Here is a 14,855-nt window from a genome sequence, read left to right as displayed (position 1 = left end):
CGACTCATCTCACCGTCTAATTGAATATGAAATTTATTTATTTGAATTAAAATTAGAATTAAAGTAATAAAATATAAAAATATCAAGGATAAATGTGTATTTATCCTAAACTTTTTAATAACTACATTACTTCCTCCTTAAATATTGACTATTGATGATTTGGTTTAATTTATTCTTCTGTTTTCTCCACGTAGATAGAAGACGTGTCTAGTAAGGTATGCTTTCAAAGACGTTTTTCACGTAACACACTCTTATCTTATGTGATAAAAATATTATAAAACAAATATTATTTTTAATATTAATTTTTGTTTTAGTGATATTTAGATTAAAAAAAGTCAATAAAAAACTATGATGTTCATCGGGAAAAAAAAATAGTAAAATTTGGAAAGTGATAACCGGTTCAAAGATTCTCACTTAGCCGGCCTCGTCATAGTTGGCGGTTTCTAGTGCACCCTATATAAATGGAATTAAACTCAAAGCGTTCCTTTAATTTTCTTCTGTCACTTTGAAAATCCATTTCAATCAAAATAATAATAATAGTAATGAGAATATTTTTAAACATAATCTGAATTTATTTCATCTTCAATCAAAAATAGAAAGGAGGAATTGGAAAAATGGCGACAGTGTCCCCATTGGCGAAATACAAACTGGTGTTCTTAGGCGATCAATCCGCCGGCAAAACCAGCATCATCACACGCTTCATGTACGATAAATTCGATACCACTTACCAGGTAAATGTTCCGTCATTCTTTTAACATTTGACGTTGATTAATGCAGATTCAATGAGCGTTTGAGTTTTGACTATTTCTCGAAGTCGTCTATTTTCTTATGTTATTATGAATTTGATTTCTATTCAAAAATATTATGAATTTGATTTAGTTTCCGTATATGATTTATTGATCTCTCCGTTCAATATTGATTTCGAATCTTAATTATGGTATTGACGTCGTCTTTGTTTGTTTTGTTGATAAAGGTCCTTATTTACGAAATGCTTGATTTGTAATGTACAAAAGATCTGTTCAATTTTCCTTAAAATACTAGAGCAGATCTCCTTTTTCCCCTTTTTTAAATAATCAGTTTAGATTTCTTTTCTGTAAGATGCTATTTGTAGTTTAATGAATGCTGGAATTGAAGGGATGTTTATACGTGTATTTTCTTAAATAATTGCTATATAAATGCAGGCCACCATTGGAATTGATTTTTTGTCAAAAACAATGTATCTTGAAGATCGAACGGTTCGTTTGCAGCTTTGGTAATATAGTTTCTTCCTTTATTACCTCTATATTCAACAATAAAGATATCATATACCTATTTTCATCGTTTTTTTATTAGCTCTGGATCCATTGCTGTTGAATGTTCAATAAAGAAGCAATCAAGCATATTTCTAGTGAAATTAAGGTGTTGATTGCTTAAATTTTAGACTACAAAAGCTTACTTCTGTTATAAGGCAGTTTTATTTCGTTGTAAGTGATGAAGCTTTACAAAGAAACCATTTCTGCTAGTTGAATCCCCAGCAGCATTTCCTCCTCATGCGGTTGATAACTTTTAGAAATCGAAACTGATGGTTTAGGAGTCTTATTCCAAGTTATATCAGAGATTCTTCTGTTGCAGTAATAGTCTATGATGTAGCTAGTGAGTATGAGCTTACCCGACCTTTTTTCTCCTTTTTGATTTCATAAGATGATAAACTATATTGGTATATATGTTAACCACAGTTATCTCATTTCAGATAGGCAATCGTTTTTGAATACTTCTAAGTGGGTTGAGGAGGTACGTACGGAACGAGGCAGCGATGTCATTATTGTCCTTGTTGGCAACAAAACCGATCTAGTTGATAAGAGGTAAGTGATGAATTGGAAAATTAACTTTCTTCTCTTTTTTTTTTTTGCTACAAATTACATTTATAATTTATTTTTCTTTTCTCCTACTTTCTTTTATTTACATTTTTAATCAACCAAACACAATAATGATGTTATTTTCATTTCTCCACTTTGGTGCTTGAACAGGCAGGTTTCTATAGAGGAAGGATAACAAAGCTAAGGAACTTGAAGTTTGTTTATAGAAACCATGCAAAAGCAGGATTCAATATCAAGGAAAAATAAAAAAACAACATTGATTGGTAGACTGATGATTATATTATAAAGTCTTAAAGTAAAACTAAGAGAGAGTACTATTATTTAGGATTGTGAATGAACTAGACTTACGTTAACTCGTTCATTCAATCAATGAACATAAAATTTTAATCCATATATACAAGTAATTTGTCAAACTAATTAGCACCGATTTGTCCAAACTAATGATACATATCCTGTTTTAGTTAGAAGTTGATGAACAATTAATCAAAAGTATGAGCGTCATTGTCCAAATAATTAGAGTCTCACGTAGAAACTCAGGCCGATTTGATAACTTCAGCTACTCCAATCAGAAATCGACATCTTCCATATACTCGCATCACTCCATTTTGGGTACAAAATATGTTTGTTAATGTTGATTTGCTTCCCTTTCATATTTGAGCTGGATACGATGCTTTTAGGCAGATGACTTGTAGTAATCATATTTATTACTATTAATCTGAAATTGCAGCCTCTATTCCGCAAGATCGCGGCTGCCTTACCGGGGATGGAAACTCTTTCTTCAACAAAACAAGAAGACATGGTTGATGTGAACTTGAAATCCACCGCCAATTCTTCCCAAACGGAGCAGCAAGGAGGTGGTTGTCCATGTTAAAGACGAATGTGTAGTAAAAAAAATAAGAAGCATTCAAGCATTGTTTTCTTCAACAACCAAATATAAGGTAAACAAAATTTTCCAGAAGAAAATCCATTGTTTTGCTGAGCAAATTTACAGTCCATTTTTCATAACTATTTCAGGGATCTAGTCTTTGATTTTTATCTTAGTGTAGATTGTTTTTGATATCTTTTAATTGTTATTTTCATCGTCGTTGGTACTTTTATTTCATGAAACGTAGTAACTAGAGTTCAATTATAATTTTCCAGCATTTTATTTCTCGGAAAAGTACTTTCTAGCGTTTTAGGATAGCCAGTTTCTCTGTTATTGAGATTTGATATTTGAGATCTTCAATGCTCTGAAAAATAACTTATTTTGTTCCTCGAGGGAAAAGTATCATCTACAGAAGGATAGAACATTAACAAATAAATTGTAAACATGTATAATTATTATTCGTTAATCAAAATAAATGGTTTTAAATATGCTTTTAGTTTCGTTCAAGAAGGTTTATGCTCATGAAATTACTCATTTTTTGTTTATATGATCGCTTAAAACATCAGGAAAATTTACTAGCGATCATGAGCATAATTCATTTAATATTCGTGAAGCAGTTCACATACTTGTTATGGTTTCGGTCCCCGAATATTGACAGTGATAAAAGATGCTGCATTGCTGAATCACTATTCATATTTACAAGAAAAGAAAAGGAGTATATGTATATATAGACATTGAAAAGCTAAACTTAAGGAAGAAAAAAACAGTTAAAGAGCATGGGTTTGAAGGAGATACATACGAAGGCGCTAGGCATGGTTGTACCCGTCGATACTTTGTCTAACTCTCAGCGTCAGATAAATCAATATCAATGTCCCCAGACTTGACCTGAACCGAAGAAGAAACAATAAGTGAAGGAGAAAATAAAGAAAAAAGAATCATCCCTCTCATTTTCTTTCCATTCTTTACTTGGTAGAGTAGAAAAATGAGAGGAAAGAAAATGTATCTTCGAAAATAACACAATGTTTTGTCTATTTTTTGTTTCCAGATCTTTACTACTTATTACTGAAATGTTTTATCTTAATGAAAAGAAAGTAGTTTGAAAGTAAAGGGTTGGTTTTCCAGGAATCGCAGAGCTTACAAGATTGAGAAAAGGAGGACTATTTTCCTCGAGTCAAATGACGCAGCTCGCTTATATCTCCACCTGTTCGTAGGTGCGTCATGAACCCTATCCGTTGATGATTTGTCTGTCAAAATAAAACTCGGTTTAAGTCGTATAACAAGCTCCTGGATGGTCTGAGATATAGCCCGTGGAGTTAATACGAAGCAAACGTGTAACCAAAAGGAACTAGATAGTTTCCTAGATGTAATACATACAATACTGCATAGAACAGGTAGCAGATTGTTGTGAAATAATTACAAAACTCACATATAAAAAAACCAAATTTACTGATTAGGAACAATAATTATATAGTTCAAATCTTTAATAGCTTCAAAGCCCTTTGATGATCAAGTATCAATCAAGGACCTGTTCACTGGCTAATTGCAGTTCATTTATTCTAGATCACTGAAATTATACATGTTAAATGAAGTTCTTTTGTCAACTTAAACCTTCTCGAGGGTGAATGTTTAAGCCTGGAGCAGGAACCAGAAGAAGATTAACATGTTTTTCAACTTATGTACAAATCTCATTCAATCTGATAAAAGGGCAAGCTTAGATGTCAAACCACCACATCAAATGTGTGCATAAAACATTGTAAACCTTAAGCGTTTTATAACCGCTGGGACACTAGCAGAATATTCTATTTTCTTGTAAGAGATTAACATGTTTTTCAACTTATGTACAATCGCATTCAATCTGATAAAAGGGCAAGCTTAGATGTCAAACCACCACATCAAATGTGTGCATAAAACATTGTAAACCTTAAGCGTTTTATAACCGCTGGGACACTAGCAGAATATTCTATTTTTCTTGTTTCTATTTACAAGAAGCTGCCAACCATAGCTTGTGAAAAAGAATGTGCAATCATGACTGAATCATGGAAAATATTGTTATATATAGGTAATAGAATATGCTTACAGACATCTCAGAGTAAGTTACGTACAGTTGAACCCGTTAAAATTCAAAACTCACCAACAATTAAGCTTGCTTGTCTCTGCAACACCTTCTGCAAATGCTGTTATTCATTGAGATCTAACATTAGAGTCAAGAGTGAAGAAGAAACAATGTACCAAAACCTCAAGGAAGGAAAATCAGCAACACTTTGATGATTAAATAAATAAATTTGGTGTGTCTGACACAGTATGCATGATCTACGTTTTGCTGAATATGCCTGATCTATATAGACAGCTAGATCAAATTTACCGTTACTACGCCTTCACTTTTTAAATTTCCAATGGTTTCATCACTGGATTTAAGCGTGTCAGGAGTCTCTTTCTCTATGTTTATATCCAGAATGCAAGATGAATATCCATCTCCACCGTCCACTTTCAAATCAATGCAGTTCTGGCAACTCGGCGGTGCATCCAAACACATCTGGTTTTTCGATGAAAAAGGAACTTCTAGGAGGCTCAAAAAAGATAACTGTGGTGTACAATTTGAACTCGTGTTTCCTTCCTCAGGCAACAGAGAAATGCTATAGACATCTTGGCCCTGCATGAGGAATGGAAAATATATAGGCACATAGGGAAAGTGCTGAGAAGAATGGCTCAAGTGGTTTCCAAATTCTCATTTTAAAGTAATTTATTTACAGGAAAGATCATAAAAGTTGTGAACCAACTTTTAAACAAAGATTGCTGGGATAACAAATATTGGTTAGAAAATAGAAAGCATAGAATCTAGAATACCAAAAATACCAGCCCAATGGGAAATTATGAGACAAGAAAAAACCATTCAAACTTTAGCACTGAATCATAGGACACAACAGGAACTGAAGTACTTAAAACCTGGTCCATCATGAAGTCATCTCAATGGACCGGCGCTTGTGTACTTCTTTATCTGAGTTATATTTACTAAAAAAAAACACCCTTCTATAATAATTATCACAAGGTTAGATAGCCGAAAACAGGTTTTAAGCTTGCTTGGGAGATATAAACGTGTAACTAACATTTCTATCATGGTGGTGGATTAGAGCAAATCTAGTACTATTAGATTACAACCTGAATTTACATCAACAACATTGCAAGCTGTTATAAAGAAAATATATGATAAGATTAATCCAGAAAGTGAGTTTTTAAAAAATCCTCATTAGACCAAGATGATTGAAAGATTGAAAAGGAGTTATAGGTGAGGAGAAAAGGACCGGTACAGATTACAGAAAATGAACTTACGTGTGAAGTGTTTAAGCTGCATTTTTCTCTTACTGGAAATGAAGTCTCCTCTATTAGAATAGGCAATACATCTGAAATTTCAAATAAAAGGAACTTATTAAACATGATATTCAAAGTAAGGACATTGATTAAACTTATGTTCCTCGGACTAGGGTGGTTTGATAAAGGTATGCCTCCAGCATAGGTATGTTCAACTTTTAAAAGCTTTTTTCTTGTATTTAGAGGATCCTTGGAGGGCTCTATATCGGACATGAGCGTTTAACACGAATTACTTCCAAAAAAATTGAAGAACCGGAGCAACATAAAACAATAATCTATCTAAGACGAATATCCCTACCAAGAGAACAATGCTGGTTTGTCTCATCAAATCCTGGTTTAATAAACTCAATGCATGAAATGTCAACCGGTAAACTGGTGCTTTCATCCACCATCCCAGAAAAGAATAGTTTTTCCTGCAATTAATCACGAGTTAAAACAAAGCATTGCAAAATAAACTTTGAAGGGGAACACGGATTATAAAACAAAGAAGGATCAGTTTTCTTTTTCTCCATTTTTTCAGGTTCCGTTACTTACTAGTCACTAGAAGCAAAATTGAGAGTGAAGTCAAACGTGAGAGAGATATTATCTAGAATTTTTTCTAAGTCAACGCTGATTTTCTATCTACTTACAGTTTCAAATGGCTGACATTTTACAGTTAAATCTAGTAGAAACTAATTTGTAGAAATGAAGAATTTATATTAAAAGAAGTTTTCTTTTTTTGATGTGAAGAGAAGAAATCCACATAAAGAGAACCAGAAATAGGAAGTAGGCAATGCAAGAAAGTTCATCATATCCATTCAAGCAAATACAAGTGAATGTCTTCCTTATTCTACATTTTTCAGCTACCTAACAGTAAATTTTTTTAAAAAACTGAAATAGCCACGGAATGTAGACTTGATCATAAAGACCATGAAATTTCAGCTAATCATATTCGATAAAAATGAAACGCAATCCCCTTCGATACCGAAGATAATTTGCAGTGTAAAATACAAAGTCCTTCGTTTCTCCCTCCCACATTTTCTCAAACGGCAAATCTAGTAAACACTCGTTGAAAAAAGGAACTTGCTTGACAGTTAATCCAAAATTAGAAGCTTTATTTCCAAAATCAGCTCAAATTTCATCAGAGAAACAGGAAAGAATAAAATGCTACAAATTCAAAATAAATTAAACTAAAAAAATCTCACCTCTTCGGTCGATTTAGCCGCCATTGCACGAGAAAAGAAGAAGAAGAAGAAGAAGAAGAAGAGGAGGGTTGAGCAAATCTCAGAATATTTCAAAAACACATTTGATTTAATTTATAAGTTGCCCAGTATTTACAGAAGTGTATTTTTTATATAAAACTTTAAAAAACGAAGAAAAATATGAACGTTAAAAGTCTACATGGGAGGAGAAGGGAGGCATAGATGGCGCAATTTGCCAGATAAAAAGACTTGTGATTAACAATAGTAGATTTTTTGGGTATATTATCGGGAATGTCATTACCTCACTTCCCTTAGGTATTGTAATATTACCGGCATTTTGGACTAAAAGGCCCTTAAATTTTTATTTTTTTTCAAAAATATCATTCTTCTGTCATTAAATAATAAAAATTCTACGAAGGGTAAATTACAAATTTATCATTAAATTATTTTAGATTTACAAAAAAAATCTATAATTAAAATTTTATATAAAGTTCAACGATTAAAAAAAATTTACCTTTCATTAAACATTTTTTATATTTTTAATTTTGTAAAAAAATTATATAAATATTATGAATTTAATTTTTTAAAGAAAATATATAAATATTTTACAATTTGTAATATTATACAAAAAATATAATAAGGACAATTTGGTCAAATATACATTCCAATAATATTTTATTCCTTTAACCAAATACGGTAATTTTACATTCATGCTAAACCAACTAAACACAAAATACAACATTCCCAGTAATCCTATTCCCTGGTAATCTTTTATTCCCACTGGTAATCTTACATTCCGTGAACCAAACGCACCCTTAACGCATTATTGCAATTGTAATCTAAAGATAATATTTTATGTATAAAATTTATTTAATAATTTAGTATAAATAAGTTATTTCGTTTAGAGATTATATGAACATAGAATAAAGATTTATGGGTTTTAGGAATAAAAAGGACACAGAAGGATGGGGTTGCACTTGCACGTGACAGGGTAATGAAAATGAAATGCAGGAACAAGTTGCAACAAAGAGACAAGGTTTAGCTGGAAAACAAAGAAAGGATGGCTGGATATTTGTCTAGTCCGGTTGGTGTTGAGCTGCACGTGAAGCTATAGAAGCCGAACAAGACATGCAGATGCAGCTTCGCTATTATTTGATGCCACTCAGACAAAAGCTGATTCACGGTCACTCAGAACACATTTCACCCATTCCAACCACCGCCTGCTGCGTTTCTTCGTTAATACTTCAAATAAAGGGATCTAATGGAGATTTTTCTTGTTCCGAGTTCTCTTATGGGTCCATTTTTATTTCAGATCCAACTCTCATCTCATTATGCATGTTTTCCTCCTAAATTTTATTTGGCTTAAATTTTTCCTCATAAAAGTAGTATCCATTTCCTTCCCCGTCAATATATGGATAAATATCTACTAAATGGATTATGTTGCATATTTAATTATAAAATATACATTCATTATCCATCAACATAAAATGCTATTTTAATATTTGGGTACAACAAGTGTAGTAGCCAAAAATATATGCAGTGTTTGATGAAGGGCGTGCAATAACTTTGGGTGGGTCGACATTAAATGTTTTGTATTACATGTTTTTCTTTTTTGTAGTTTTCAAGGAGGAAAAAACATTTCTTGGTTTGCTAAGGTGGGAGCCAAATTCAATTCTTTACCTAACCTAAACTGCATTTCATTGTTTTAAGAAATTAAAATTTAGTTTTCATTTTATTATCTTAAGGTGGGAGGCAAATTGTGCACGCCTTTTTTTCTTTCAATTATCCTATTTTTTCCTATTAATTATTTGGAGTCAAAATGAAGTTTAATTATTTAAAAACAATTTTTTTATAAAATTAAAATATAAAATATTTAAATTGTCTAAAACTTGAATTTTCTAAAAAATATATTTCTTATACTAGTATTATTAAAAAAAGAAATATCCTAAATTACAATAAAGATTTAAAATCAAAATAGTAAATTAAGCACATAATTAAGATATTTTCCTAAAATCAATGACTCAAAAACTAGCAACTTAAGATCACATAAGGATCATACAAGGAAAAATTTAAATACCTAACCAATATTCGAATAGGAAAAGATACAAATAGATCTAATCGCATCGGCAAATGAATCGTAAAAGGAGATCAAACTATTGAAAGACCACCGACAAAACCGCAAACCAGACTTGAGTGACGTGAAAAAATTATCCACGACGCAAATCGAGTATCCAAATACAATTCGAGGGTTCAAAGCAGGGAAGTTCAACATGCTAACAAATAAGCATCATCTTGATCAATTTGACGATTTCAGATCAACCCTTAAAAATAAAGGCTTAATACAAAAATAAGTTTAAAAAAATCTCGAAATACAATTTGGTGCCTAAAGAATTTTTACTAAAAATAACTGTCTAACATTTTCTTCGTTATACTTTTAGGTGCATACCATTATATTTTTTTAATTTTTATTTTTTAATAATAAAAATATTTTTATTAAAATAAAAAAAAACTCCCCATCTCGCTCCCCTCGTGTTTTCCTCCCCTACAAATGGTCAAGACCGACTATCACAGTCGACTACCATGACCAACTAAACGGTAAATTGTGGTTGTCACATCTGATCAAACGACTGATTATCATTCCTTGTCTCGTGCCTTTTTCTCTTCAACTTCATCTTCTTTCTACTTCAAGAAAACATAGTAAATGTGAAACCTTGATAGCCTTCCATGTTTTGTACGAAATTTCTAAGGTAAGAATCATAATCTCCTCACCCCAAGCTTTCTTTTGAGCTCTCAATCTCATAATTTGGCCATAACAACCTTAAATGTGGGTTTAGTGAGGGTTTAAGACTATAGGGATTTTAGTTCATTTTTGGGGAAAATAAGTTAGGAAAATGTTCTTAGACTTATTTTAGTTTCATAAACAAGTCAGTAACTCATTTTTCATGTTATATTAGTGAGAGTATTTGGAGAAGGTTCCAAAACCAAGGCCAAGGAGAAGTTAGCTCTTGATCGAGTTGTATACGTTTTCATCAGCTTAAAGACCAAGGTAACACAATTTCTAACCTCCGTATACCATTTGTTGATCATTTAGTGTCCTTGCTTAGCTTTCATTAGATATGAAGCATATGAGCAAGTTTATGGTAAATCCTAGTTTATGATGTCTATAAGCATGAAAAATGACTCTTGATGACCCCTATTAATGTACATAAAACTTAAATATCCTTAGTGGCCTTGAAGGGGTAAATCGATAGGAATAGGTTGCATTTTCGTGCCCAAAACATGGCATTTCTAGGTTCGAGTATCGGTACTGAAGGAACAATACTCGATACTCATCCATGGAGTATCAATATTATGGTTGAGTATCAATACTCGTTAGTCTCGATATTGTTTTTAGATTAGGGATTCCAGTAGCCTATTTTGGTATCAATACTCAAAAGAGTATCGATACTATGGTTGAGTATCAAAACCATATCATCTATCTTGATACAAAGGAGTTTTAGAAGGGTAGTATCGATATTCATCCATGGAGTATCGATATTATGGTTGAGTATCAATACTCGTAGGGTAGTCTCGATACTGTTTTTAGATTAGGGATTCCAGTAGCCTATTTTGGTATCAATACTCAAAAGAGTATCGATACTATGATGATGGTGTCGATACCATACATAAGGGTATCGATACTCCGTTATTTCTTCAAATATGAAAGCTATTTTCAGTATCGACACCCATAAATTTGTATCAATACCCTAGGGACCAGTACTGATACTGTAAGTCCAGTATCGATATCCTCAACCTGATGGGTAAGAAACCCTTCTCACCTCAAATATGATAGTTCAGGAATTCAATGCCATTCAAGTCCCATAAATAAGACTCCAATTGAGAATATTACTACGACTATAATTACATCTAGAATTGATATAATTTATGGAATCATAAAACTAGCCTTGTATGGTGCTCAGGAAACAATCAGGACACTCGAGCTACTCTAGTAACTAGGTAAACACTTGTGTGGTAGAATGTCCAAAAAAGTCTCAATTAGTGCACAAGGCACTTCTTTACTGATTGGGTGTAAATGCCCCAAGTACTCGTATGGAGTAGGTTGGTTGAGCGAACTTTTCGATGTAGAAATTCCAGATCACCCTATGTAGGTTAAAGGGGTGTGTGTCTTTGAGATGTAGTGAAACCCTCCGACCATACCATGATGCCCATCTTTGTATGTATGTTTATATTTGCATGTTCTTATGCAAATATTTACGTTAGCAAGCATGATCATAAAATGGACGCATATAGTATAGTTTGGTTATTAGTGTGGCACTGAGCTTGTGAGCTTATCGTTTGAAATTTGTTTCCACGTACAGGTTCTTAGGAGGAGCGTTTGAGGAACTTATCGTGAGATCCGCATTCCAAACCATCATCGTCTTTTGATTGAGTCGTATTATATTTTGAAATACTCTTTTAAAATCGTTAGATGTATATTTTGGGAGCTCCAGTATTTGTAACATTGGTATTATACATTTAATTTCTTTGGATGATTTTCAATGCATGTTTTAATTGATTTTAATTGTTTAAAAAGAAAATCTTTGGCTTAACCACCTTGTGGTCCCGTGTAGTGTAATAACCCATCGATCTTTGGGTCATAGTGGATTGGGACATTACATTTGTACTTTTTCCTTAGCTTTTAGCTTGCTTTGTTCTCGATTTCGATCACAATCTATACAAATAGCATTCATATAACATATAATTTACAAAGCACATGTTAGTATCTTACTAACATAGTGGCACAACAAGAAATAAATTCCTAAAATTTCTTTCGATACTTATTCAATACTAATTCTCTTTCATATGATTATGCCAAACCTGTACACTTCAAAATACAACTTCAATACTATTAATATTCATATCAACCTACAACTCACATAATCATTTCAAAGTCCACAATCTAGCCATTAAATTGAATTCTTTTATAATTCATCCCAACATTTCCAATTTATTCAAAATGATGCCTTGTAATTTAACTTCAAATTTCAAGTAACTAATAATATATTCAAACATGCCAACCATCCATTGAAACATTATACATCAATTTCTAATCAATTTCTGTCACACCCTAATATGGGGTTAAATTTCTTTAATTTTAAATATGTGATTTAAGAAGTAGTCAAATTAAAATTTTGGGACCACTATGAAAATTAAGGATAATAGCATTTTCACTAATGGTTGGAATCCATTGCTTTCAACTCACTTCCGGCCAACTTATGTGTCCACCAAAGCTTGAAATCAATTAAAGAAATTGATTGCTTTGTCATTCTCCAATAAAAATCTCCATTCAAATAATAAAATAATATGAAGTGATGGAGGGGTGAATGATTGAAAAAAATGATTTAAAATAAATGATTCTTTTATTATTATTTTATTCAAAACATTTAGAAACACAATCCAATTGATTACATTACTTGATTATCTTCAGTTCATTTGATATCGCCATGGGTCTGCTTAAATTCTTTTCCATTCATTTTGGTATTCCGAAGAATACATCAACATGCACTGCTCGTGCTTGACTCTCTCCTACCCATAGCCTTTTCTCTACAAATATAAAAAGTACATACGTATTTGTTTATGGCTTTTAGTTGTTCTGCTCCAATCTCTCATGTCGCCTGGGCCCTTTCTTCTTCATTTCAGTCTCGGGTAAGCTTTTTAGAAAGACCTTGTAATGACCATCGAGAGAGGATTGAGCAGCCCATAAATACTAAAGTATATCTCTAACATAGGGATTTTCTTGGCCAAAGGAGAAAAGAAGCAGAACCAGAAACTGTTGTTCCAGCGTTACACCGATGACAAGCGAACCGGATGGGAACATGGAGAGCCTCGGATCCGAAACATTTTTGGTAGATCTGCAGTTATTTATAAATATTATCGATGATCAGAGGCTAGATTTGTGATAAGGAGAATGAGACGATTCGAACGGAATAATTTGAGTTTCGATTGGTCACTGACGACGGCCGATGTGGTGTCCACCGGCGATTAATGGCGGCCGATGATCTGCCGTTGGAACCTCCTTGCTTGAGATATGAAAAGAGCACCGAAAAAAATATAGAAATGGTGATGGTAGCGTGAAATGAAGAAGTTTCATATTTTCTTTTGAAAATCACGCGTGTGGGGTGTTAAGATAGCAAGATGGACAAATCATAGTTTCAGTCCTCTATGTTTGGTAAGGTTGTAACTTGTCCATCAGTTTTAATAAAATTTCAACCAAGCTATGATAGTTTAAATTAATTCAATTTAGTACCTAATTTTAGTTATTAAATATTTTAACGACTTTGAAAGTTTTAGTTTAATCATTTGGGTTTCCAAATTATTATTTCAATTCTAATAAGCTATCTTTATGGCAAGGAAATTATTTGAATACGAGTTAAAATATTTTGATGGTCTGGATCGAGAGGAAAATATTGGAAGTTGAATCAAAGATCGAGGGCGTTCGAATGGAATTTAAATGGTCGATCAGTATTGTACGAAAATCGAGGTAATACTTTACTACCTCTATGCTTTATGGAACATGTTGATATTGGTAAATGCATGAATAAGATAATATTGATCACTTTTGTGGAGTTAATTATTTTGTGGAGTTGATTATTTTGTGGAGTTGATTAATTTATACACTCGATATGAATGTGGTAGAAATTCGATAACTGAATTCGAATCGAATGATTAATATAAGAGATTGAGGGAATGTTAGAATTAAATTACAAGTTGTGTGATTTATGATAAAGAAATCAGTCATGGATTTGTAACTTATATTTTTAAAGGTTAAATGTTAAAGGTACTTGGATGGGAAATTATGAGAATACTCCGGTAGGGTAAAATTACGAAAATACCCTTATGTTTGAGGATAACAAGGATTTTCCCTGGAAGTTGGTTAATAACTCTGAAAAGACATACTGAGTCGATATAATTATAGATGTGCATAAGAAATGCTAGTTTTGCTTAGAAAATTTGGATAATTGGTTTTTAACCCTAAAAGGGTTTGTATAAGATACTATAAGTCTGTTAAGGAATCATTTCGAGATCAAAGAATGTTCGGGAAAGCAATTAACCATTGGATCTCTAAAGTATAATTATTTTCGTTAAGAGTTAATACTGAAATTATCTAATTAAGAAATTACGAAAATGCCCTTGAGAGGTAAAAATAGTCCAAGTTGACTCTGAATGAGGAAGTAACATGAGAATTTATGTTAAACTGATAAATTACTGATTTAATTGTTGAGATCCTATTTTTGTATGGAAAATTCTGATAATCCGTTAGTAACATCTGAGAAGGCACTTAACTTGGAAATCTCCGACTTGAGTAAGTACGTGAAGAATAATAATTTATCGAGGGTGATATTTTGTCAGAATAGTTTAAAGGGACTGATATAAAGGATAAGTTTGAATTAAATAATAAGACCGAACGGAAGGAAATGATTGAAATATTCTAGAATTATAAAATGACCAAAATACCCCTGAAATGGAAATGACTCAAGAATGTCACCAAGCTCAGGAATAAATGGATATACTCAAGCTTTGAAATGAATAGAAAAACGTTGAGCACCA

At 32.4% G+C, this 14,855-nt stretch overlaps 1 protein-coding gene and 1 long non-coding RNA gene across 3 annotated transcripts; one reads left to right on the top strand and one right to left on the bottom strand.

Annotated features, from left to right (window-relative positions):
- The first annotated feature begins 1,563 nt into the window (after window positions 1–1,563).
- LOC120130586 lies at window positions 1,564–2,046 on the top strand. The gene is made up of 3 exons (XR_005516850.1): window positions 1,564–1,632; window positions 1,730–1,841; window positions 2,007–2,046. It is a non-coding gene; the product is annotated as an uncharacterized LOC120130586 (long non-coding RNA).
- Window positions 2,047–3,446: 1,400 nt separating this feature from the next.
- LOC120130849 lies at window positions 3,447–7,477 on the bottom strand. Of its 2 annotated transcripts, none has more exons than XM_039148004.1 (7): window positions 7,272–7,477; window positions 6,386–6,500; window positions 6,049–6,119; window positions 5,084–5,371; window positions 4,853–4,895; window positions 3,860–3,965; window positions 3,447–3,606 (listed from the first exon to the last, which is right to left on the bottom strand). In XM_039148004.1, exons 1-7 carry the CDS (start codon window positions 7,293–7,295, stop codon window positions 3,528–3,530), a joined length of 726 nt encoding a protein of 241 aa, XP_039003935.1. In that variant the 5' UTR covers window positions 7,296–7,477; the 3' UTR covers window positions 3,447–3,527. The 2 variants fall into 2 exon arrangements, with proteins under 2 accessions (XP_039003935.1, XP_039003934.1); XM_039148003.1 differs by having other exon boundaries at window positions 3,860–3,968; window positions 4,856–4,895.
- Window positions 7,478–14,855: the final 7,378 nt, after the last annotated feature.

The sequence above is a fragment of the Hibiscus syriacus genome, unplaced genomic scaffold (assembly GCF_006381635.1).
Source record: "Hibiscus syriacus cultivar Baekdansim isolate YM2019G1 unplaced genomic scaffold, ASM638163v2 tig00110548_pilon, whole genome shotgun sequence".
In the NCBI taxonomy this organism is placed as follows: domain Eukaryota; kingdom Viridiplantae; phylum Streptophyta; class Magnoliopsida; order Malvales; family Malvaceae; genus Hibiscus; species Hibiscus syriacus.
Note: the sequence above shows the minus strand (reverse complement) of the source record. Positions and strands in the feature narration are given on the sequence as shown.

What these genes read in the sequence shown, in the direction of transcription:
- LOC120130849 (XM_039148004.1), bottom strand. Translation starts at nt 7,295, where the DNA reads ATGGCGGCTAAATCGACCGAAGAG. An exon ending in AAAGTGAAGGCGTAGTAACG is followed by an intron (nt 4,896 to 5,083) that starts GTAAATTTGATC and finishes AATGAATAACAG; the next exon opens with CATTTGCAGAAGGTGTTGCA. An exon ending in ACAAGCAAGCTTAATTGTTG is followed by an intron (nt 3,966 to 4,852) that starts GTGAGTTTTGAA and finishes TTATTTTGACAG; the next exon opens with ACAAATCATCAACGGATAGG.